At 48.7% G+C, this 23681-nt stretch overlaps 2 protein-coding genes and 1 long non-coding RNA gene across 12 annotated transcripts in view; 1 reads left to right on the forward strand and 2 right to left on the reverse strand.

Moving 5' to 3' along the window:
* Window positions 1-23681, reverse strand: part of LOC123577872 (zinc finger protein 304-like) — a 573883-nt gene that overhangs the window by 468527 nt on the left and 81675 nt on the right. The window lies entirely within an intron of this gene.
* On the forward strand, window positions 129-1904 carry LOC123577947. The gene is made up of 2 exons (XR_006702153.1): window positions 129-253; window positions 1245-1904. It is a non-coding gene; the product is annotated as an uncharacterized LOC123577947 (long non-coding RNA).
* Window positions 1459-21933, reverse strand: LOC123577896 (zinc finger protein 501-like). 9 transcript variants are annotated; one of them, XM_045440294.1, is made up of 7 exons: window positions 21707-21933; window positions 14785-15302; window positions 11206-11639; window positions 7036-7204; window positions 5622-5778; window positions 5278-5404; window positions 1459-4510 (listed from the first exon to the last, which is right to left on the reverse strand). In XM_045440294.1, exons 5-7 carry the CDS (start codon window positions 5736-5738, stop codon window positions 3198-3200), a joined length of 1557 nt encoding a protein of 518 aa, XP_045296250.1. In that variant the 5' UTR covers window positions 5739-5778; window positions 7036-7204; window positions 11206-11639; window positions 14785-15302; window positions 21707-21933; the 3' UTR covers window positions 1459-3197. The 9 variants fall into 9 exon arrangements, with proteins under 9 accessions (XP_045296250.1, XP_045296253.1, XP_045296254.1 ...); XM_045440297.1 differs by lacking the exons at window positions 14785-15302; window positions 21707-21933 and adding an exon at window positions 11894-12797; XM_045440298.1 differs by lacking the exons at window positions 14785-15302; window positions 21707-21933 and adding an exon at window positions 11894-12797 and having other exon boundaries at window positions 11206-11642.

Genomic DNA, 23681 nt, shown 5'->3' on the forward strand with positions numbered 1-23681 from the left:
TAACGGCCCCTGGAAGGTGTGTCCTCATTCCTTGACCACACCTAAGTGTTCCCTTTGACACACGTTTTGGCAAATGTGGAATTTTTTTTTTTTTGGATGAGATGAGCTTTTTCTCTCTTTATGCCGGTGAAGCAGAGAGAGGCGTCCTTCTACAAGTTGTAGGAAGAGGAGGGGGAGATTACTGCCATATAAGGAAGTTCTATTTGATGACCCGAGACAAAGATGCTCCACGGATGCCTTGCTGCCTATGAAGGTAAGTGCAGAAGTGATCTTCGGTCAAGGAGCAGGAAAGGAGGCAGGTCTTGGGGGAAAGGTAGAGGATGAGCATTCAACCCCAAAACTGTGTTCAGGCCTGTGCCCCCATAGGGAGGGAGGGATGTGTAGATTTGCCCTTATGTGAACAGACTGTTCTGACCTTTGGAATCATTAAGACCAGGTAATGATGGTCTTATACCACCAAAAAGCTGCAGTAACTGTTTTCAGCAGCTTCTAGATAGAGAAGTAATACAATTTATACTTGTTTTGGTGATGGAATAATGAAATGCATGTTTTTGTTTTCTTTAGGTTTGCTTATTTATGTTGAGGGGGGGCAGAGAGAAAAAATCCCCAGAAGGCTCTGTGCTGTCAGCCCAGGGTTGATTGTGGGGCTTGAACTCACAAACCCTCAGACCATGTGACCTGAGCTGAAGTCAAGAGCCTGAGCCACCTACGTGGGCCCCATGAAATGCATTTTGAAAAACATTCCAATTTTAAGAATTCAGTGACATTGATAGGATGTCCCTCAGGATCCATCTATGTATGTTGGCTGTGGGTGGAGGTGGGGTGGATAGAAAAGACCCAAGAAGAAAACAAGGATGGAATATTGATTTAGGGGTTTTACATCATATGTAATTATATATTTAAATAAACTTACATAATTAAGTTTTAAGGACAAAATCTTGCTTAGAATAGGAAGTATGTGGCAAAGTGCTTAATTCTCTGGGTTTTTGTTGTTTATCGGTATCCTGGGGCAAGGAGCCCTTGTGGGGCTGACATTAGTCTCCAGCTGTTCCACCACCTGGAAGTCACATTATTTAGCACAATCTGATAGGGGGCCCCAGGCCCCAAGTAGACAAAGGCAGTGTTTATCAGGCAGTGCTGTGGAAGGGGGAGAACTAAACTGATTTTGAAGTTTAAACTGATTTACTCTTTTACTGCAGGGTAGTAGTAATATTTAAAACGTGTCCTTTCCTATTCCTGTACAGTGAGTATTGCTGGGAAAACAGACCTTTACTGCCTCTCTTCTCAAAGGCAGCACATCTGGTTGGCAACTTTCATGTCTGCAGCTAGCGGCGGGGAAAGGTTACGATGGCCGGACTAATGCTCCTTTCAACAGAGAACCACACCCTCAAGTGCAGGGTGTACGTGGCCAACACACGGTCAACAGCACAAACGAGGGAGGAAATGCGTGTAAGAACATTTTAAACGTTTTCATTTAATATTTTTATTGCACTAGCGTGAGGTCCCAATGCTTTACTTTTCATCAGCACCCACAGCAAGTAGACTTGGCAAATACACACATATACGGGTGGCACACAGTTCTGAGGGGAAATGCACGATTCGAGCAGGGGGAGATTGCACTCACACACCTTTGAAAAACACTCGTGGAAAAGACGGAACAAATCTGACCAGGCTCCTACTGGTGAGGATGCCGGCAGAACTCAGAGCAACCATATTCCCCTGGGGAGAGCTTGGCCTGTTTCAGTTCGCTGGGACTCAGGCCTCGCACTGCCAGGGGGATGGAGATGTACATCTGGCACAACTGTGCCTTGTGACGGCCAGGCTGGCAACAACCCCCGAACCCTCGTCGTCCTTTTTGTTAGATGAGTAGATGAGTGAATAATGGTGTCTTCCACTTGTTTAAAGAAAAAAAAAATTCCAAGTATTCACTGGTGATTGTCGAAGTAATTATGTACTATTATGTACCCGTAAAAAGGAGCCACAGTAAGATTCCAACATGTAAAATTCTAGAGAACACTAGCGAAGGTACGAAAGAAAGTGACGGTCTGTGTGGGAATCCAGGCAGAGGTTACAAGACAAAGGACCTGTGGTGGAGTACGATGGTTCCATGAGCGCACATCCAGTAAAGTCTACCAGCAGCAGTTTTCGGTTTTCAAGTACACTTGAAGTCTATCGCAGGCTGAGTGGAAATGCTTTTGCGGAAAAATCTGGACATCGGGAAAACCTTGGAAAATTGAAATCTGGCCACCCCACAGGACACAGCTCCGCATCCTGCTGGCCAGCAACCGCACCGGAGTTTACAAGCTACGCTCCGTGGGTCAGAAAGACCCTGTGCCTGCTGCCTTCGTGTCTGCATTTCCAGGAGTTTGGTTTTCAACCCTCCCCCTGCCCCCAACACCTTAACTGTAGCGCAATAGAACCCCGGCCACAGGAGCACTGTCAGCTCTATAGGGCCTCAGAATGTCGTCCACAAGGCCCTTACCTGAAATTGGCCACAGCCCCCAGGGCATTGGCGTAGGCAGCGCAGCCCCTCCACTTTGCAAGTCCCCCACCATTTGGCTCAGTGTGTCTGTACCGCACAGATGGCTCCTACCTGGTGCCCGGAATCCATGATACCAGCCCAGCAGATGCGAGGCCACAGGGCTCTGCATTGGGCCCTAGAGCACTACTTCTCAACAGCGCTGGGGCACTGTGACATCCTGTGTGAGAAAGAGAAGCTGAGCCTTGGGGCGCCGGGGGGCTCAGTTGGGTAAGCGTCTGGCTTCAGGTCAGGATCCCATGGTCCATGGGTTTGAGGCCCACATGGGGCTCTGTGCTGACAGCTCAGATCCCGTGTCTCCCTCTCTCTGCCCCTCCCCCGCTCATGCCCTCTCTCAAAAATAAACATTAAAAAAAAAAAAAAAGAAACCCACACGGTTCCTCTCAGGGAAACCTCCAGACTCAACCACAAACCCGTACATCTGGGACACAAGATTAGTCCCCAAAAATTGGGACTGCCCTTCATTCTATCGTAGGAGGCCTCTAGAGGGAGAGCTACCCTGTGCCATGAAACCATCCACACTGAGGTACATACAGTGTTTGGGACACACGTGGGAGAAACCTGCACTGACCAACACGAGGGTTCTGGACAGGTTAGAAAGTACAGCCTAGCCCCCTATGCCCCACGGGCTCTTGACATGGTGCAGCCCCCGCCCATTCTAAGGCCCTCCTCCCCTGTGAACTTTCTGGTGTCGCAGGAGGTTAGACCTGCGGCTGAAGGCTTTCCCACATTCAGTGCACTCATGAGGTCGAGCGGGGCTGTGGAGTTTCTGGTGGTCGATGAGAGCCGACCGGTGGCGGAAGACTTCTCCACAGCTCCTGCACTGGGGAGGGCTCTCCGCGGTGTGAACTTTCCGGTGCTGAGTAAGTTGGGTGCTGTGGCTAAAGGATTCCCCACAGGCACGGCACGCGTAGGGCTTTTCTCCTGTGTGGACTCTGTGGTGTTGAGTGAGGCCAAAGCTCTGGCTAAAAAGTTTCCCACATTCGTTGCACTTGTAAGGCCTTGCCCCGGTGTGAACTCTCTGGTGCTTAATGAGGGTGGAGCTTTGGCTAAAGAGTTTCCCACATTCGCTACATGCGTAAGGCTTTTCGCCAGTGTGAATTCTCTGGTGTTTAATGAGGCTGGGGCTTTGGTTAAAGAATTTCCCACATTGGCTGCACTCATAAGGCCTTGTTCCGGTGTGGACTCTCCGGTGTTTAATCAGGTTGGAGTTGGAGGTGAAGAATTTTCCACACTCACCACATTTATAAGGCCGTGCCCCAGTGTGAATCCTCTGATGTTCACTAAGGCTGGAGCTTTGGCTGAAGAATTTCCCGCACTCACCGCATTCATAAGGCCTCTCTCCAGTGTGAGTTCGCTGGTGCCGAACGAGTGTGGGTTTGTTACTGAAGGCTTTCCCACACGCGCCGCACTCATAAGGCCTCTCTCCCGTGTGGACTCTCCGGTGCTGGACGAGTATGTGTTTGTAGCTGAAGGTTTTCCCACACTCGCTGCACTCGTACGGCCTTTCTCCCGTGTGGACTCTCTGATGCTGGGTGAGTCTGTATTTCCGGCAGAAGGCTTTCCCACAGTCACCGCACTTGTAGCGCCTCTGTCTGTGGTGAAAGGGCTCTGGACAGCTGGTGTCCTCAGTGGGTGTCCCCCGACTGTGAGCGAGCTGGGGGAGAAGGCCTGGGCCAGCAGGGACGGGCTTCTGTGGTAGGGGGTGGGTGGCATGGCCCTTCGTGCTCCTTCGTGGGCGTCTTTCTCTACTGTGCTGCTCCCGCCGCTCCTGAGGCTTCCCCCCTGTCCCACACACTTTCTGCCCAGGGCTTGCTCCCAGGCTCTTGGCCGGATGCAAATCCCCTTCGGAGTCTGGGCTGTGCACCTCGTTGGGGGACAGATCTGCCTTCGGGATGCTGACCTGTGACACTCCTCTGGGGACACTCTGCTCTGAAGGTGCCTCCTCAGCCCCTGCTGTGTGCCAGCAGCCTGAAAGCAGAGAAGAAACGCTGAGCAGCTCCGGCAGCCGGAGGAGGCAGTTCTGTGCTTCACACGGCAGAGGGGACTCAGCAGGTGAAGACACGAGGACGAGGACGGTGTGTGGTGCAGGGAGGAGAGGCTGGGTCCACAACTCACTTCTGGCGGGGAGTGTGTTTTCACCAGGGCCTTGGCGACTGGCGTTCAAGTATTATTTTGAGGATATGGGCACAGACAGGCCGGGGGTGGTGAGCACAGCAGAAAGAGCAGTGATCTGGGGGAGATCCCAATGAAGGGTAGAAGACAGGTGAGGGAAGGGGGCAGAGTGTCACGGAAGGGCAGGGAAGACAGGAGAGCCTCTGACCTTGGCATCAGAGCAGTGTTGTGAGCCCGGGACATGTTCCTGTCAGGATCCCCAGCCATTTCACATCCTCTCCCTGTCGCCAACGTCCACGTGCAAGTGTCCCCCACTGGGAGGCGTACCCACTTGGTCATGTACCCCGTGTTCTCCCAGCTCCAGCTGGATAACAGGGGACCTAGAAGATGCAAGTCCTTAAGGCAAACTTGGGACAGCTAAGTGGTCAGCAGGCCCAAGGCAACCAGCCCCCAAACCACCTCAGGAAACAAAAATGTCCCAGAAACCTTGACCGAGGGCCCCTCTGAACAGCTGGTGTTGGGGCTGCTTGTGAGGTTATCTCCACGCCCCAGCCTCTGTGCCCAGAATGAAGAGGAAAGCCAGGGGCCAGCCCAGGATGTGGGGGTTGGGGGGAGGGCCTTACCCAATGACACAACAAGGGCAAAGACCTCCAGCATCACGTCCCGGTACAGGCGTCGCTGAGCCTCGTCAAGAAGCCTCCACTCCTCCTGGGAAAAGTACACGGCCACGTCCTCAAAGGTCATGGAGCCCTGTGATGATGGGGACAGTTGCGTCCATAAGCAGCCTCTCCCGGCGGGACCCGGTAACTGCCCCAAACCCCGACCTCCAGATTCACTCACTCCCTGCTCCTGACCCCCCACTCCCCCTCCCCCACACTGAGATGCAGGACTCCCATCCCTTTCCTGCAAGACGTCTGAGTCCCCAGCATCCTGCCTCCCAGATGGAAGCAGCATCATAGATCCTAACCTCCAAGGGAAGGGCCTTCCCCACTTGACCTTGGTGCTGGTTTAGATCACATGCAGATCTAAATACCCTTGGTAACATTCTGCTTCTATAGTTATGTTGTGTCTCTTCGGCAGTCATTTAGGTCCTGGGAGGTCCTGTAAGTTCATGTGATGACCCTCTGAGAGAACCACCACAAGAGCCTGGTTGGAGGGGTGCGTACACAGGTGAACAAGTACCAGTCTACTCTGTCAACTCACCCCCATTATTGCTCTGATCTCATATCCACCCCCATGAAAATCTGGCCACCTGTTGTTCCCCTCCCCATACCTCCTTCTACATTCCTGGTAACAACTGTTACGCTGTCTTGTCTATGCACTGTCCACAGCTCTCCTCCCTTGTTCCCCAAGGGCAATGCCACTATGACTGCAACATGCCCCCACCATATCAGATCCAGAGTTCAGCCTTGGTGTGGATGTCCTGAGAAGTGGGGGACCAGCTCTCCAGTGGTCAACGTATACGTGGAAGTCTCTGAAACATTTGAGAATCAACATGGCCAAAAGAGAATTCCTCATATTCTTACAAAAGCTACTCCTACAAAAAACCATGGAGTCATCTGTGACCCCTCCACATGAGAAAATCTGCTCAGGTCATGATCTTGCATTGCAGTTTGTGGGTTCAAGCCTCACGATGGACTCCCCACTGGGTGTGTAGGGCCAGCTTGTGTTCTCTCTCTCTTAAAATAAATAAATATATTTTTAAAAAGAAAATCTGATCAGCCCTACTTTACTTACAACTTTTTTTAATGTTTATTTTTGAGAGAGAGAGAGGGGGACGGTGCATGCAAGTGCGGGAGGGGCAGAGAGAGAGGGAGACACAGAACCCAAAGCAGACTCCAGGCTCTGAGCTGTTAGCACAGGGCGCGACACAAGGCTTAAACCCACAACCCGTGAGATCACGACAGAGCCAGAGTCGGATGCTTAACCAACGCGAGCCACCCAGGTGCCCCTGGTCAGCCCTAGGTGAAGCCAAATCCTTCTCCTACCTCCTACCTCTGCATCTGCCAGCTATTTGGCCCAGCTACAACCAGTACTGGCCGATCTAGAGCTTTGACTACATGAGCTTTGTTCATCGTCTCCTTGTCTCCCTCTCCCCTGCTGTGGAGTGCACTCTAGCCAGGGGCAGCTTCTGAAGACCTGAGCCAGCTGCTTTTCTCCTCTACTCCAGAACTGTGTGGCCATCACCCTCACTCTCAGAACAGAACCCCCGCTCAGGCTACGCTACACCCCAGGCCTGACTCTAGCCTCCTTGTCCTCTGTTCTCACCAGATGTAACAGTCCTAGCAGACCTAGAACATTCCCCCAACCACTCTCATCTCTGTCTGTCCTCCAAAGCCATGGCACCGATTCCTAAACCTAAGACACCCTGTCACACTCACCCCATGACTTGCCACAAGGGGGGATCCCTCTGCATAGAACCTCTGACCTGGACTGAGGGCTTAGCTAGAGGCTCTAGACACCAAGGGCAGGAAGGGTGGCAGCAGGAGTTCCAGGACACCTGACACTCACCAGTGCAGGGTCCATAAGTGCTTCTGCTGAAAGCAGAACCTGCAGGAAGAGCAGGGCCACGTTAGTTTAAGTCCCATCGCGGGTGTAGACAGAAAAGTGAAACACAGTATTTTTAGGTACGGAGGAAAGCCAAAGGGGGAAAATCCAGCCTTTATAAAAAAAGGCAGAGAGTGTTCGGTTGTGCCCAAAGCACGTGCATCTTGACTTTCCAGGAGAGGGAAGAAAGGAGTGAAAGGGCCGATGGGGTCGTGTTGTGTTGGAGTAGCTGCCCTCAGGCCAGCGAGCAGGAAGAATAAGGGATAAATTATGTCCGTGTCTCAGTGTGTTTCCGACCCTTCCATTTTATTCCTTCGTATTCTGCTTCTTCCTGGGCCCAAAATACACTCTTCTCTTCCTGTATCTTGTAGTTTGGTTTAGCCCTAATAGCTGGTCACGAATGTGACTCTTTACACTTCCTTTTCCAGTTTTTCCATAAATGTTCAGAAACAAATGGTGCAGATATATTCTCTCCACTGGGTAAGGTAACATATCAAACCACCGCTTACGTGATTGTGTGTCCAAAATGAAGCTCTGATAAAGGAATTGGTGCTGGGAACCCAGTAAGGGTGCTCGGCCTCCAGTAGGCTGGGGTAACTGCATTTCTGACCGTTTCAACTTAAGAGAAAGGAAAGAAGCTAAGGCCTAGTTTTTGTTCCATCCCCATTCTATAAAACTGCTGACGCTGAAACGTTACCTTTTATCCTTACAATGACGAATTCCTGCCTACTTTAGCAAAGTATCTTACTTGAAACATCCTATCATTTTCCCTCCTATACTACCAGAAGATGGTACAGGAGGATAACCAATCAAAAGACCACAAACCTTGTGGGCATGTAGCCTCTAAAAGGTTTATGGAATGTTAATGTAAAACTAGTAATGGGGCACAAAATAAGATCAGAAAGTGAACATGTTAGTTTAAGAACAATAATTTTATATTAATTTTAACAAATATAAATCACAATTTAAGAAAACTATATCATGAGACAGAATCTCAAAAACTACAAACAAAAGAAATGACTATATGCTTAAAGAGTAACACTAAATTTTTTCCCCTAATGTTTACTTTTGAAGGAGACAGAGCATGGGTAGGGGAGGAGCAGACAGGGAAAGAGACACAGAATCCGAAGCAGGCTCCATGTTCTGAGTTGTCAGCACAGAGCCTGACACGGGGGTTGAACTCATGAATCGCGAGATCATGATCTGAGCCCAAGTCGGACGCATAACTGACGGAGCCACCCAGATGCCCCATAAAGGGTGAGATCAATGATGAGGGAAGAATAAATCTGGACAATGTGCATCTAAGAAAAAGAAAGAAAATGTGGAGAAAAGACAACACCCCTAGATTTCATTACAACTGCAAACCCAATAGTACTAAAAGATTCAGAGCAAAGCCAAAACCTTGATAGTACGCATGTTATAAACACATGCTTGGTGTTACTGCAAATACAAAAGGACTACACAGTTTTGCTAAAATCCTTGAGTTTTCCTGGGAGCAGACCAAGTCATAGCTGCAAACATAAAAATCCCAAGTGTTTTAGAACGTGAGAAGCTATTTCCAAAAAGTGACAAGGCTGGGGCGCCTGGGTGACTCAGCTGGTAGATCATGATCTCGCAGTTCGTGAGCTAGAGCCCTACTGTCAGGCTCTGTGCCGACAGCCTCCTTCGGATCCTTTGTGTCCCTGTCTGCCCTCCTGAGCTCTCATTCTCTCTCAAAAAAATTTTTTTTAAAGTGACAAGATTGTCGTAAATAAGAATAAACATTAAACATCACTTTAACATACAAGAGTAATTGTTCCAAAAGAGATTAGCACATTAAAAAGCTGTTCTAGTAAGAAAACAATTGTCATAGGATTTAGATTGGAAAAACTACAGAGATCATGAAGCGGGTCATGCATATGTGCATGGATCTGCATGCTTTAGCGGTGCTACAGAGCATTAAAATAGTAGCAGCTTATAAATTGTTGTGTGGCAACATAAAAATTTACACCTCTACTTTAAACAATGCACACAGAGACACCTGGCTGGCTCAGTTGGGTGTGACTCTTTGAGTTCAAGCCCCAAGTTGGGTATGGAGCCTAATAATCTTTTTTAAAAAATGACGTATTTCAGCTGGATAGGCTTAACTTGGAAGACAAAAAATTATGTCTCTTACAAGTTAACAGAAGAACAGATTTCTCAAACCAAAGGGCTCCTGGGGGCTCCTGTTACATTTTGTCATAAAAACTGAAATGACCAGTTACACAGTTGAGCAAAAATTACACAAATTCGTGAACCCTCCGTAATCGTTAAATTATTTAAAATTTTAATACTTAGTGAATTAAAAAATCTTGTGTATGTAAGTGAGAATTCCAGTAAGCACTTTTTAAAAATGCAAATGTAGGGGCGCCTGGGTGGCGCAGTCGGTTAAGCGTCCGACTTCAGCCAGGTCACGATCTCGCGGTCCGTGAGTTCGAGCCCCGCGTCAGGCTCTGGGCTGATGGCTCGGAGCCTGGAGCCTGTTTCCGATTCTGTGTCTCCCTCTCTCTCTGCCCCTCCCCCGTTCATGCTCTGTCTCTCTCTGTCTCAAAAATAAATAAACGTTAAAAATAAAAAAAAAATAAAAAAAAAAATAATAAAAATGCAAATGTAAAGTTAACAGTAACGAACAAAAATAAAGCAAAACTCAGTAAGGCGTGGGGTGCCTGGTCAGACTGTGGCTGACAGCTCAGAGCCTGCCTCAGATTCTGTGTCTCCTTCTCTCTCTGCCCCTCCCCCATCGTGCTCTGTCTCTGTCTCAAAAATAAATAAATGTTAAAAAAAAAACCCAAAAACCCAACTCAGTAAGGCTGACATCACAAGCCTGACGTTGCCCACTGCTAGTAACACTATAGAAATTAGCTAAATATTGTAAACTATTATATGTATGTACATTGGCAATGTTTTGAAAACCAGTCTGGCATCATAAATTAAAAAAATTTTTTTTTACATTCTTTTAGAGAGAGGGAGACACAGAATCTGAAGCAGGCTCCCAGCTATCAGCACAGAGCCCGATGTGGGGCTCAAACTCACAAACCGCGAGATCATGACCTGCACCGAAGTCAGATGCACAACCAACTGAGCCACCCAGGTGCCCCTGGAATCATAAATTTAAACCTACGACTACTTGTGGAAAGTGGGCTATCTTTAATACAGAATGTTAGACAACTGTATGCTTGTATAGCCCAAAACATGTGGCTACAGTACCAGTGTTTATAAATGTAGAAAACCACGGGCAGAAACTGTACAGTAACAGTACAGTCTGTTACTGTACGGTGCTGTGACTGCAGTAACCCATCAATCTTTCATCTAAACTACGATGCTGAGGACTTCCCACAGAGATGCTGAAGCTCTCGAACAATAAAGGGTGCTTGCTTGAGACATCAGACAACAGCTTAACCTTGGAGAGGGCCATGGTGGCCGCGGAAGAACCGCGGAGCTGGGTGCCGGGGTGCTGTCTAGACCCCAGCTCTTCCCCGGCCAGTGGGAACGCGAGAACGGAGCGGTCGGCCGGCAGGGGGCGCGCTCACACCCTCGCTCACCTTGTCCTCCAATTCGCAGGAAGACGGTGGCCGCGACCAGAGCTACCACCCTCAGCCCCAGCCCGGCCCACGAGCAGCCACTCCATTTGCCCCAGCGGGCTAATGTTTAGAACAGCCCTTGACGGCTTCCCTCTCCCTGGAACGGATCAGGCTTTGGCGAGCGCAGCTGCACCGCGACGCTCGTGCTACTCGGGAAGAAACCCAAAGGTAAGAGGTTAACAGCAACGAGTACAAGCAATAAGCTCCTGGCCGTGTGCAGGAGGTTAGCACTAATCTTACAGCCGGCTATTCAGCTGCACACGTATTCTGTGCCACTCTCCTCGGGCAGGCGACATTCCAGAATTCGGAAGACCAAGGTAAACAGGACCGTCGTAAGAACAAAAATATGAAATTTCAATCAATAAGAGCTGAGGGGGTGAGGGCCCAGAGAAACGCAGCATTTACCTGGATGGGAACCGCCACGGCGACCGTGGCACCGCAGTGCTCAGCCCGCACGACAGCCACGCTGAGTCTCCGAGCAGCCGGCCCTGCGCGTCCCCGCTCCGTCACCTTGGGCAGTCCCAGCAACCTGAGCTTCCGAGCGCTGGACAGAACCAAATTTACAAGATGTCGCTGGAGGCCGACGCCGGAAGGCCCGCCTACATGCCGTCCGCTGGGCGGAAGTGCCTCGCTCCTTGAGCCCTCACTGGCCCAGTGTGGCGCACTGCCTTCTGGGTAACGTAGTCCTGATGGAGACGCCAACCTCCGCACGGGTCTCCATCCTGACCTCCGGCAGCTGTCCCGCAGCACCAGGAGGGGTGCTGGGAAGGGGTGTCTGAACGTTCTGAGGGGGGCTCCGGCTTCTTGGAGGGGGTCACACCCAGATTTTCATGGAATGTCTGCTGATCACAGAAATTATTTCAGATGTTCCCCAAAGTGCAAACGCAATTGTCACTCAGACATAAAGTACGTCCACCCAGAGCTGGGATCTAAAATACCATCTTACTGCTTTTCATGTTAGACTGAAACTTTGGAATCAATTGTAGGAGTTTCACTGTTAGAAAAAAGGGCTAGTGATGTCCGACTCTTAACTCCATGCATTCCATTCTTTTTAAGAATTTAACACCCTATCTCAAAAGTGGGAGCGACTTACCACATTGGGACAGCGGGCTTCTGAACAGGGAGACAGAGAAGCGGCAGGATTGGATTTTGTGATCTTTTTTCCTTACTGGGAAGTAAATATAATTCCACGTGCGACTGCAGTGACAATGCATGGGCACTTGAGACTATCCCAGAAGAAATGAAACTACTGAAATCAATGATGATGTAGCTATTCACCCGTGGCCAAAATAGCTCTTGGCCATCTGCACGAGGTTAGATCTCACTGAAGTCTGAGAAGTGAGGGAATTAAGGTGAGCACAGGCTTACAAAGGAAATCAGAGGTTATGACTAAACTGGGACTTCTTTTTATCGTATTTAAAAATCACTGAGAAATACCAGCTTCAATGAAGCTGTGAAGACATAGCTTTGCACTTGAGGTTCTGTACATCATAACAAATACCCCGTAAGTGCCTGTACGTCAGGGGAGACTGAGGAGCTATATTCCTCAGCAATGCCTGGAATATGGGACAGCCTCTGAGTACAAATGACCCAACTCATGCTGCTGCTGAATGCAAGGATTGCCAGGGCGACTGCCCTACCCCACCCTCGAGTAGACTAGCAGACTGGATTACTACAGATATTCTTTGCACCCCGAGTACAGAAGTCCTATAAACTTTCCCGGGATGCATCATGTAGCAATGCAAACTGAACCAAATCTGGACTGAGAGTTCTTCTTTATCCTCCTATTTCCTCTGAAACACACAAAGGAGAGGCCCCCCAAAACCCGTTCATTCTTTCATTCCATCCGAGTCCAATTCTGTTCTCACCCACAGCGAATACAGTAAATATAGTTTAAAGAATACTTTTAGGGGCACCTGGTTGGCTCAGTTGGTTAAGTGTCTGACTTTGGCTCAGGTCATGATCTTGTGGTGTAGCTCAGAGCCTGGAGCCTGCTTCGGATTCTGTGTCTTGCTCTTTCTCAAGAGTAAATAAACGTTTAAAAAAAAAAAAAAAAAAAAAAAACACTTATTATCACAAAAGCCAGTGGGGTGACCAGGGAGTTCCTGTGTGGGGTAACCTAGTGGCTAGAAAAATCCATTACAAGTCTCATGAGACAGAGACAATGCCCCCAAAGAAGGGAAACGCTGGGAAACCTCTGTGAGCTGGGAGGTGAAGCCAGCTCAAGTCCCCTTGTCTGAAGTTGGGTGATGTCCCCCCCCCCAAACTGATAGGAGGTAAGGTGTAAGGAATGAGGCCTCCCCAACCCTGGTGACTACTCCAGATGAAGAGAGCACAGCAATCTGCTGGGCTCCCTGACACCTGGTAGAAGAGGGATGGCTTCTCGGATAGACGGTGGCAGTGCCACCCCAAGCAGCTCTGAAGGTGGAAGAGTTCATGAAACCAACCCACATATTTAGCCCGGGAGGTGCAATTCTGGCTGACTAACCTCTCACGATGCTGACATTGTGAACTTCCTGCTGCACAAAGAAGACAGGCTACTGGCTGAAAACTTTACAACATTCACCACACACAGAGTACTCTTCTGGGTGTGTAGGTGTTGTGTAAGACTGAAAGGTCTTTAAAAAAATTTTTGTGTTGTTGAGGATGATGATGGCAGGTGAGAACAAATACCACTCACATAGATAAAAGGCAAAGCTCTTTGTAACTTACAGCTGGGAACAAGAGAAGGTCAGACAGAACCCAACAGAGGCTTGTAGTGAGGGGCAGCGTGACAGCAAGCTGGAGCTGGAAGGGCAGTGTATGCATAGCAAGGTAGGTTTCCCAGGATCCGTGTGGGCTGAATAATTTCTTAGACTCCAGGGCACAGGGGCATCCTTAGCTGTCCGGTACCTGGTTCTGAGGTGTTAAGGCCATCAGGACTGGTATGGGTGAGAGCCTGATAGGGGGAGTATTTGGGGGTGTGGAATTAATCAGATACTCCAAAAGGGGAGCTGACTGGCTTCATGCCAGGCCTCAAAGTGGAATTAAGACAGTATTTTATAAAAGTATATATCAAAACACTGTGATTCTGGTGTGAGACAGTGATACACATACACCTATGAAATAGAATTCAGAGCATAGAAATAAATTCTCACAGATGGTCAAATGATTTGGACACGGCCGTAAAGGACTTCAATAGGGAAAGTCCAGTCATTTGAAAAGGCGCAGGGAAAACTGGACATACCACATGTGAAAACTGGGGCTACATTATAGCGTTATACAAAAATGAACTCAACACGGATTAAAGACTTACACACGGTTCTCAAACCATGTAACTTAGAAGGGAAGAAAGCTTTCTCACACTGGACTTGACAATGATTTCCTAGACATATAGCACACATACAATGAAAGATAAAAATTGATAAAGTGGACTATATCAAAATTTAAAATGCCTGTGCACCAAAGAAAACAATCAACATATGGGAAATGCACGTATGAGTGAAAATGCAACATGCGGAATGGGGGAAGGGGAGAAAATATTTGCAAATCTGATAGGGGATTAATATCCAGAATATACAAAGGACTTGTATAAAGAACTCCTAATTCAATAACAAAGAAAATACATTATCCAATTAAAACATGAGCAAAGGACTTGAATAGATATTTCTCCAAAACAAATATGCTCAACGACCACAAATTAATCATTAGAGAAATGAAAACTAAAACTACAAAATATATCCCTAGAATAGCTATTATATATATATTAAAAAAAATCTATATGTTGCAAAGGATGAAGAGAAACTAGAAACTTCACACACGGTGGGCAGGTGCACAGGAACATAAAATGGTACCAGTATTATGGAAAACAATTGCTCAAAACATGACCATAATATCACATGAATCAACGATTCTACTTTTTTGGGGTAGGTGCAAAAGGAATTGAAAGCAAGGTGTCGAAGAAATCTGTGTGAAAGTTGGAGTTGCGCCTACAAAGCGTCCTACCTTCACTCGCTGGTCTCCTTGGTCTCATCCAGGGTGGACTTGTGGCTGCTCCACAGTATGTGCTGTGGCTGAGGCTTCCCATGCTTAGTGCACAGACACCCATTCTGTCCACTTTCAAAGGCCTCCCTGCATCAGTGTCCCCGTGTGGCTACCCACTGCGTGGCCGGGGGCAGGAGAAAGACTGCGAAGTCCTTCCCACCCTCCCTCCAGGCCAAGGTCAGATGAACTGTGTGGCCCCTAACAAATGAAGGGCTCGGCTCGTCCTTTATGCCAAGCTTATCTCTATTCTGCTTCGTCTGATGCAGGTGTAGGTCTGCCCCACGAGTGTACAGGCCATGCTCAGGGTAGGTTCCACCCTGCTCAGCCGAGTGCAAAGTGTCTCTCCAGAGCAGGACACACATCTCACAGGGCTGGGCCTCGTGGACTGACGGACCTGGCTTTGGAGTCCTGACCCGTGACGCTCCTATAGACACCTTGCTCTGAAGGGGCCTCCTCGTCCCGGGCTCCATGCCAGCAACCTGTAGGCAGAGAAATGCTGGTCAAGCATAGGCAGCCTTGTCCGGAATGCCTGTCAGACACACCCACGGATAAGGCCAGGGGACTGCTGACAAGTCTGGGGGACTCAAGACGGTGAGAGGAAGGCCTTCTGCGCAGAGCTCAGCCTGGCCAGCGCCCACGATGGGACTCTGGGCAAGGAAATGAGAAAGGGGTGAGGGCAGGGAGGAGAGGTGGGCTCCCCAAGTGTCCTCTGCAAATGACTTTCAACAAGGCCACGGCTGCTGGTGACTGGTGTGCGCTGGGTAGAAGACTGAGTCCAGACCCAGAAATGTGTGCTTGCACACTGGAAATTATAGAAAGCTTATAAGAAATGGAAGAAGACACAAAGAAATGGAAAAAGATTCCATACTCATGGACTGGAAGAACAAATATTTTTTAAATGCCAATACTACCCAAAGCAATCTATTTTTCAATGCAATCCCTATCAAAATCACACCAGCATTCTTCACAGAGCTAGAACAAACAATCCTAAAATTTGTATGGAACCAGAAAAGACCCCGAATAGCCAAAGAAATGTTGAAAAAGAAAACCAAAGCTGAAGGCATCACAATTCCAGGCTTCAAGATGAATTACAAAGCTGTAATCATCAAGATTGACAAAGCAGGAAAGAATATCCAATGGAATAAAGAAGACAGGCTCATCAGCAAATGGTGCTGGGAAAACGGGAGAGCGATATGAAGAGAAATGAACCTGGACCACTCTCCTATACCATACACAAAAATAAACTCCAAATAGGTGAAAGACCTAAATGCAGAGAGGAAGCCATCAAAATCCTCGAGGAGAAAACAGGCAACAACCTCTTTGACCTCGGCCATGGCAATTTCTTACTCAATATGTCTCCAGAGGCAAGGGAAACCAAAGCAAAAATGAACTCTTGGGACCTCATCAAAATAAAAAGCTTCTGCACAGTGAAGGAAACAATCAGCAAAACTAAAACACAGCCTACGGAAGGGGAGAAGATATTTGCAAAACACCTATCAGATAAAGGGTTAGTATCCAAAATTTATAAAGAACTTATCAAACTCAACACCCAAAAAACAAATAATCCAGGGAAGAAATGGGCAAAAGACATGACTAGACACTTCTCCAAGGAAGACATCCAGATGGCCAACCGACACATGAAAAAATGCTCAACATCACTCATCATCAGGGAAATACAAAGCAAAACCACCATGAGATACCACCTCACACCTGTCAGAAGGGCTAACATTAACAACTCAGGCAACGACAGATGTTGGCGAGGATGCAGAGAGAGAAGGTCCCTTTTGCACTGCTGGTGGGAATGCAAACGGGTGCAGCCACTCTGGAAAACAGTATGGAGGTTCCTCAAAAAATTAAAAATAGAACTACCCTACGGCCCAGCAATTGCACTACTAGGCACTTATCCACAGGATATAGGTGTGCTGTTTCGAAGAGACACATGAACCCCAATGTTGACAGCAGCACTATCAACAATAGCCAAAGTATGGAAAGAGCCCTGTTCATCAATGGATGAATGGATAATGTAGATGTGGTATATATATATATACAATGGAGTATTACTTGGCAATCAAAAGGAATGAAATCATGGGGCGCCTGGGTGGCGCAGTCGGTTAAGCGTCCGACTTCAGCCAGGTCACGATCTCGCAGTCCGTGAGTTCGAGCCCCGCGTCGGGCTCTGGGCTGATGGCTCAGAGCCTGGAACCTGTTTCCGATTCTGTGTCTCCCTCTCTCTCTGCCCCTCCCCCGTTCATGCTCTGTCTCTCTCTGTCCCAAAAATAAATAAACGTTGAAAAAAAAAAAAAAAGGAATGAAATCTTGCCATTTGCAACTACATGGGAAGAACTGGAGGGTATTATGCTAAGCGAAATTAGAGAAAGACCAATAGCATAAGAGACAAAACAGATGAACATAAGCAAAAATAATATAAAAAGAGGGAGGGGACAAAAGAGAAGAGACTCTTAAATATGAAGAACAGAGGGTTACTGGAGGGGGGATGGGCTAAATGGGTCAGGGGCATTAAGGAATCTACTCCTGAAATCACTGTTGCACTATATGCTAACTAACTTGGATATAAATTAAAAGAAATAAAGATTGCATTACAGTAGCTCGTGTTCAAGGACCATTTAAGGATATGTGCAGACTTCACACCATCTGAAACGTTAGTCCTCCAAGGAAGCAGTGGAAGGGAAAGGATGAGAGCCGAAAGTCAGAACTGAAATGTTAGTGGGAAAGAAAAGGTATAAATAAGGCGGCCACTGCCCCAGGCATCATACAGTGATGGACACAGAACAGATGCTCCCTGTGAGGGCCACCTTTTTTTGAGCATCTCTTGATGTTGCGGAAGTAACGTTCCTCGGTCAGATGCCTGGGGCTCTACTATTGCTTAGTGCGAGCAACCACCGGGGCCTGGAAGAGGCGTGTCCAGGGGAAAAGACAGAGAAAGAGAGTACCGGACATCCACCCAGAGTGACCCACACCACATCAACATCCCACCTTCTAAATTTATGAGACCTTCAGAGGAAAGTCTTAAACCCAATGGTCCCTACAAGTGGTGATGACACGATCAGTGCCTGAAGTTGCTGGCATAGGCAGGCCCCATGTACGTGAGCAAGAGGACAGGAAGGCCTGGGGTACCTGACCTCGGACAGGGAAGACAATGCCGCCGTAGCCCCCAGGACCACACGGTAGGCATTTCTTTGACCCTCCAACATGCCCAGTCCGCACACGGAACCCAGGCAGTGCAAATGCAGCCGGCCTCCTAATCTGCCAGAGTCTTCTATCATAACACCAAAGTATCCTCGCCCAACTGTTTCTTGCTTTAGCTTAGCCACAGAGACCTGTGTGAGGGTCTCACAATCTCAGAAGCGATCCTGACCTCTCACCACCTCTCGTTCAAAGCCCCAGACTTGCAATGAATCTGGCCGATCCCATTTCCCCCACCCAACTAATCTACCAGCCCAAATAAACAATCCAGGTGAGGGTCACCAGAAAACCTTGCCGAGGCCACAGAGGGGTAACAGGCCCGCCCGCCCTGGTGTCTGACCTTCACTGTGGGCACCTCAACAACCGTCTTATGTCCACTGCCTCCTCAGAAGGCTTTACGACCCTCCACCTCACATGCACACCCCCCCCCAACAGCCCTCCAGTTCCTCCCGTGTTTGTGATCCCCACCCCCACCAGCCTGGCACCCACCTGAGACACAGATTTAGCCCCTCCTTCCCCTACCTGATCCCCAATGGCACTGCCACCATAACACAAAGATGCCCCGTACGAAACCAGAAGCACAGCTTTACTGGGGTCCACACGCCTCCCTCCATTGGTGCAGGTGCAGAAGGAGGGAAGCCATGAGAAATGGGTAACCACGGTTAAGGTCCTACAAGTTGAGCTGAACCACCAGGCCTGCTCTGCCCTCCGGCAAAGCAATGTCAGTCTGCTGGTCCAAACCGAGCTCCTCAGGGCTCACTGCTGCCTCTTACTAGCCATGTGACTCTGGAGAAAGACTGACCCTCAGGGAGGTCTGTGTCCTTATCCCATACAATGGGAATAAGACTATTCCCCCCTCACAGGGTGATACTGATATCACACATCAGTAGCACACTATGTATCAGCTTACAGTCCACAGCATCCAGGGTTTTGTCTGTTTTCAGTACAAAGGAAGTGGTAGGACTTTAAAAGTTTGGGAGTGTATTTTTCCCACTTTGTAAGTTTTTAAGAGGATGTGATGCATGAAACTTACATCATAAGTGTGTGGATAAATTTAAGTAATTCACTGCGCTCATTTCTAGTTGCCTGCCTATGCCTATGTATTTGGAAGGATGCTGCTTTGTTAGTATTCAAATCAGTAGCTGTTTCATACGTTCTAAAGTTAAGGGGAGCGCTGAAAACTACTAATTCTCGTGCCATCATCTCGGAAGACAGTATGTGGGGAGCCCTGGACTGCACAGCAGAGGGGAGGGGAGGCAGCAGTGCCCTGGTCTGGGGCTCAGCTGACCTTGGCTTTGTTCCACAGGGAGTGGTCTCGAGTGGCTGCTTAGCCTGCAGGGGAGGAGCCACACCAATTCACACCTCAGTCATCCTGCCAACACTTCACCTCATCTGGACTGCCCTCTCTCCACACACAGGCCAGAATTCACCTCATCTCTGAAAGAGAATCAGCGATACACATGGGTCCCAGGCCTTCCCTACCCCACCGCAGGACCCATCTGAAAGAGCCTCAAAACCCTCCTTCTTCAATCTGATCCCCAGGCTCTGACCTGATCCAGTCCGAGGTCCCCACCATCTAACATTTATCTCCAGCCCTCTTCCCTCACCTCTAAACCTTCAAGCCCACCTATCATGAGAAGTCTCATCTCCATCTTGAGAGCTCTCAGAATCACATGTCTAAGATGTAACTCAAAATCTCTGTGAAACCTGCTCCCTGCACGGACTTCCCCACCTCCTTTCTTTCAAATGTCCAGGCAAAAATAAAAACTGGATGGTCTTTCACTCCCTTTTATTCACAGACATGCTGGATGGAGCAGGAAATCCTGTTGACTCTAACTTTATGATCTACCCAAATTCTTTTTTTTTTTTTTTAATTTTTTTTTTTTCCCAACGTTTATTTATTTTTGGGACAGAGAGAGACAGAGCATGAACGGGGGAGGGGCAGAGAGAGAGGGAGACACAGAATCGGAAACAGGCTCCAGGCTCTGAGCCATCAGCCCAGAGCCCGACGCGGGGCTCGAACTCCCGGACCGCGAGATCGTGACCTGGCTGAAGTCGGAGGCTTAACCGACTGCGCCACCCAGGCGCCCCCCAAATTCTTTTATTTAATTAATTAATTTATTTTGAGAGAGACAGAGTACAGAGGGGGAGAGAGAATCAATCCAAATAGGCTCCACACTGTCCGTGTGGTTCTTAAACTCAGAACCATGAGATCATAACCTGAGCCGAAACCAAGCGTCGAATGCTTAACCAACTGAGCCACCCAGGTGTCCCTGATCTATCCAAATTCTTACCACATCTCTCCTCTACTGCCGCTCCTCTGGTCCAGCCCCCACCATATAATCTCCTGGAGTCTATTGCCGGGTTGTCCTCCTCGCTAGTTTCCCATTCCCTTTTCAATAATTTTAAACTTCAAATATGGATATGCCCCTAAATTAGGTCCCTGGAACCAATGCCAACAAGTGTGTGTGTGTGTGTGTGTGTGTGTGTGTGTGTGTGTGGAGTTGGGGGGAGGTCCCTGGGGTTCCTCACACAACATCAATTCTTACAAGCCAGAAGGATGTCCAAGAATTCAATTCTGACACAATGTATCAGGAATTAGCATCAGATTCACAGGTTAAGGGTTCAGTCCTACAGGACGGTACCCCCACCCTCAACCCCCTGCCGTTTCAGATGCCAGCTGCAAGCCCAGGCTGTTACTGGTGCTTCCCACTGACTGGTTATAAATCAGAGGTTCCCAAGACCCCTTCTCCTCAGGTTTAACTGATTTGCTAGAATGGTTCACAAAACTCAGAGAAACATTTTTCTTCCTAGATCACCGATTTATTACAAAAGGGTATTAACTCAGAAACAGCCCAAATGGAAGAGACGCACACGGCAAGGTACGAAAACAGGGCACAGAGTATCCTTGCAGTCTCCAGGTGCACCACTCTCCTCAAATCTCCAGGTGCTTACCAACCCGGAAGCTCTCTGAACCCTGTCCTTTAAGGGTACTTTGGAGGCTGCATCATATAACCATGGCTCATTCAATCACTGGCCACTGGCTATTGGTTCCACCTCCAGCCCATCTCCCTTCTACCAAGGAGTAGGGTAGGGTAGGGTCGGGTAGGGTCGGATAGGGTCGGGTGGGGTCGGGTAGGGTCGGGTCGGGTCGGGTGGGGTGGGGTCAGGTTGGGGGGAGGGGAGGGACTTAAAGTTACAACCCTCTAATCACCAGGTTGGTTCTCCAGGCAACCAGCTTAGGTGCTTCCAAAACTCACCCCATTCGTAGGACAAAACACAACTTTACCACTGTCAAAACTTAGGAAATTCCAACAGTTTTGGAAGCTATGAGCCAGGAACTATGCACTAAGACCAGATATATAGCAGAAATACATTTTGGTCACCTTAACAAATACGTATTTCTTTAAGTCAGCAAATCGCAGCCCCTCCCATCCCCGCCCCTTCACGGATTTCAGCAGCTCACGGTCCCTGCCAGCGACCCTCCCCCTCACCCCTCGGCCCCGGGTCCCGACTCAGCAGCCCCTACGGGCGGGCGGGACCGGGACCAGAACAAGAACGCCCTCTGCTCGCGCCCTGGGGGCCTGACTGCGGGGAGCTAACCGGGCGCTCCTCCATTCTGGCCTCGGCCCTCCGGGCGGGGGCGGGCGGCCGTGGGCCCCGGGGTCGCAGCACCCACCTGCACTGGCTTCACGCGCGCGGCCTCCTCCTCCGACCAGTGGGAAGAGCGGGGCGGAACGCGGCAGGCGACGGCAGGGGACGAGGGCGCCTCGTAGCCGCCTCAGCGGTGGGAACATCACCTCCTCTGGAACCTTGCATCCGCTTCGAAGGAACCCAGCGTCCCCAAGACCCTGCACCAGTCAAACGGCCCAAGAACTCGAAGACGCGCAACACCAGGGGAACGCCACCGGAAGTCCCGCCCACAGGCGCCGCTACCGGAATCCATGCTGCGTTTTCATTGGCTCGGCTCTCACGATGGCCTGCCGCGGAGGCTTCTGGGTAGCGTGTGGTTCCCTGGCGGCTCCCCGCCCAGTCGTGGGGAATGAGGTCCTTCCTGATTTCGGGATGGACGCCGCGGGACAACGTGAGCCTGCCCGGGGAAATGGAGTTCCTGGATTCCTGTGATGCAGCATGGGGTCGCTGACTCTTACAGCGTATACCCAGATTTCCTCTGAGTGCAGTCTAGGCCAAGTGTCCCAAATAGAGGTCTGTTACTACAGACTCTGAGAAGCACAGGAAATTCCCAAAGGCTACACCACCAAAGGGACACACCAGACTATTGTTAAAAAATAAAATTCAACGAGTAATTTTGCAAATCTAATTGGCTTTACTAAATACCTCATCAACAGGCTGCGTCCCATCTAGCAAGTAGAGGGGATCTCCGAGGAGTTGTACAAAATGGAAGATTTTATAGGGAGGAGGTTGGGGGCAGAAAGTTATTAGCAAAAGGATTTTCAGGCAAGGTTGCTTTTCCTTAGGGGGACAGCATGCAGATGACTTTCATCTTCCTTGCAGCATGGATGAGGGCCCATGTAGCGGATTACTACATCAGCACTGATCAGAAAATTCCTGACTGGTTAAGTCTACATTTCTGGAGGAGGTTGAAATTGCAATTAGATTAGGTATTAAGCCCCAGTTTGGGGACTCAGCCTACGTGCACCATTTTGGGTCTGTGATTTTCTTTTTAACTTCATAATAATCAGCAGCCACTCATATTGATTGCCAAATACATGTCAACTGTTTTATGACCTTCAATATGCAAGGTGAGGGACGAGAAAGAAAAAAACCCTAGACAGGGCATGATGGGGAGTTGGAGAAGGGATATTTCTCTGGCCTGGATAATCAGTGTTCAGACTGTGTTCCAACCTAGCAAGTAACACTTTTATTGAGATAATACTTAATACTTCATTTCTTAGATATGTTCCATTTCTTTTGTTAACCTTAAAAGTGCCAATTATTTTGCCAGCAAAAGATGGGTTTGAGACCAGCTGAGAATTGTAACCTGGTACAAGCAAGATTTGGCAAAGCCATAGGCAAGTCTGGAGAACAAAGAAGGAAACCTCTCTTTTACAGAGGAAGGGAGCTGGGCGGAGACGTTATAAACTAAAAGTCCATCGGAGTAAACTGGGAGTTATAAATGTAATGGCCTCTCATTATCTGAGCTATGACTGCCTCTCATTGGCTGGGCTGTTGAGGGTGGGAGTAGAGGAAGAAATCTTTCTTCTGCCTGATGGGATAGTAAAGAGGACTGGACTTGCAGGATCCACCTTTACTCTTCTTGTTGGGTGTGAGTTTACTAGTGGTGAGAGTGAGAGCGGGGCTCGAACTCACTAACTGTGAGATCATGGCCTGGGCTGAAGTCGAATGCTTAACCGACTGAGACACCCAGGCGCCTCATTCATCCATATACTTTTAATCTGTACAGATATGTCTTTATATTTAAAGTGGGTTTCTTGTAAACAACATATTGTTGAGTCTTGGGTTTTGATCCACTCTGACAATCTTTCTCTTGATTGGTGCATTTTGACATTCAAAGTAAGTCTTGATATAGTTGGATTAATAATCTGTCACATTGGTTATTGTTTTCTGTTTGTTGCCCTTGTACTTTGTTCCTATTTTTGCCTTCCACCCATTTTCTCCCTTTTGTAGTTAAA

The sequence above is a fragment of the Leopardus geoffroyi genome, chromosome E2 (assembly GCF_018350155.1).
Source record: "Leopardus geoffroyi isolate Oge1 chromosome E2, O.geoffroyi_Oge1_pat1.0, whole genome shotgun sequence".
Taxonomy (NCBI): Eukaryota; Metazoa; Chordata; class Mammalia; order Carnivora; family Felidae; genus Leopardus; species Leopardus geoffroyi.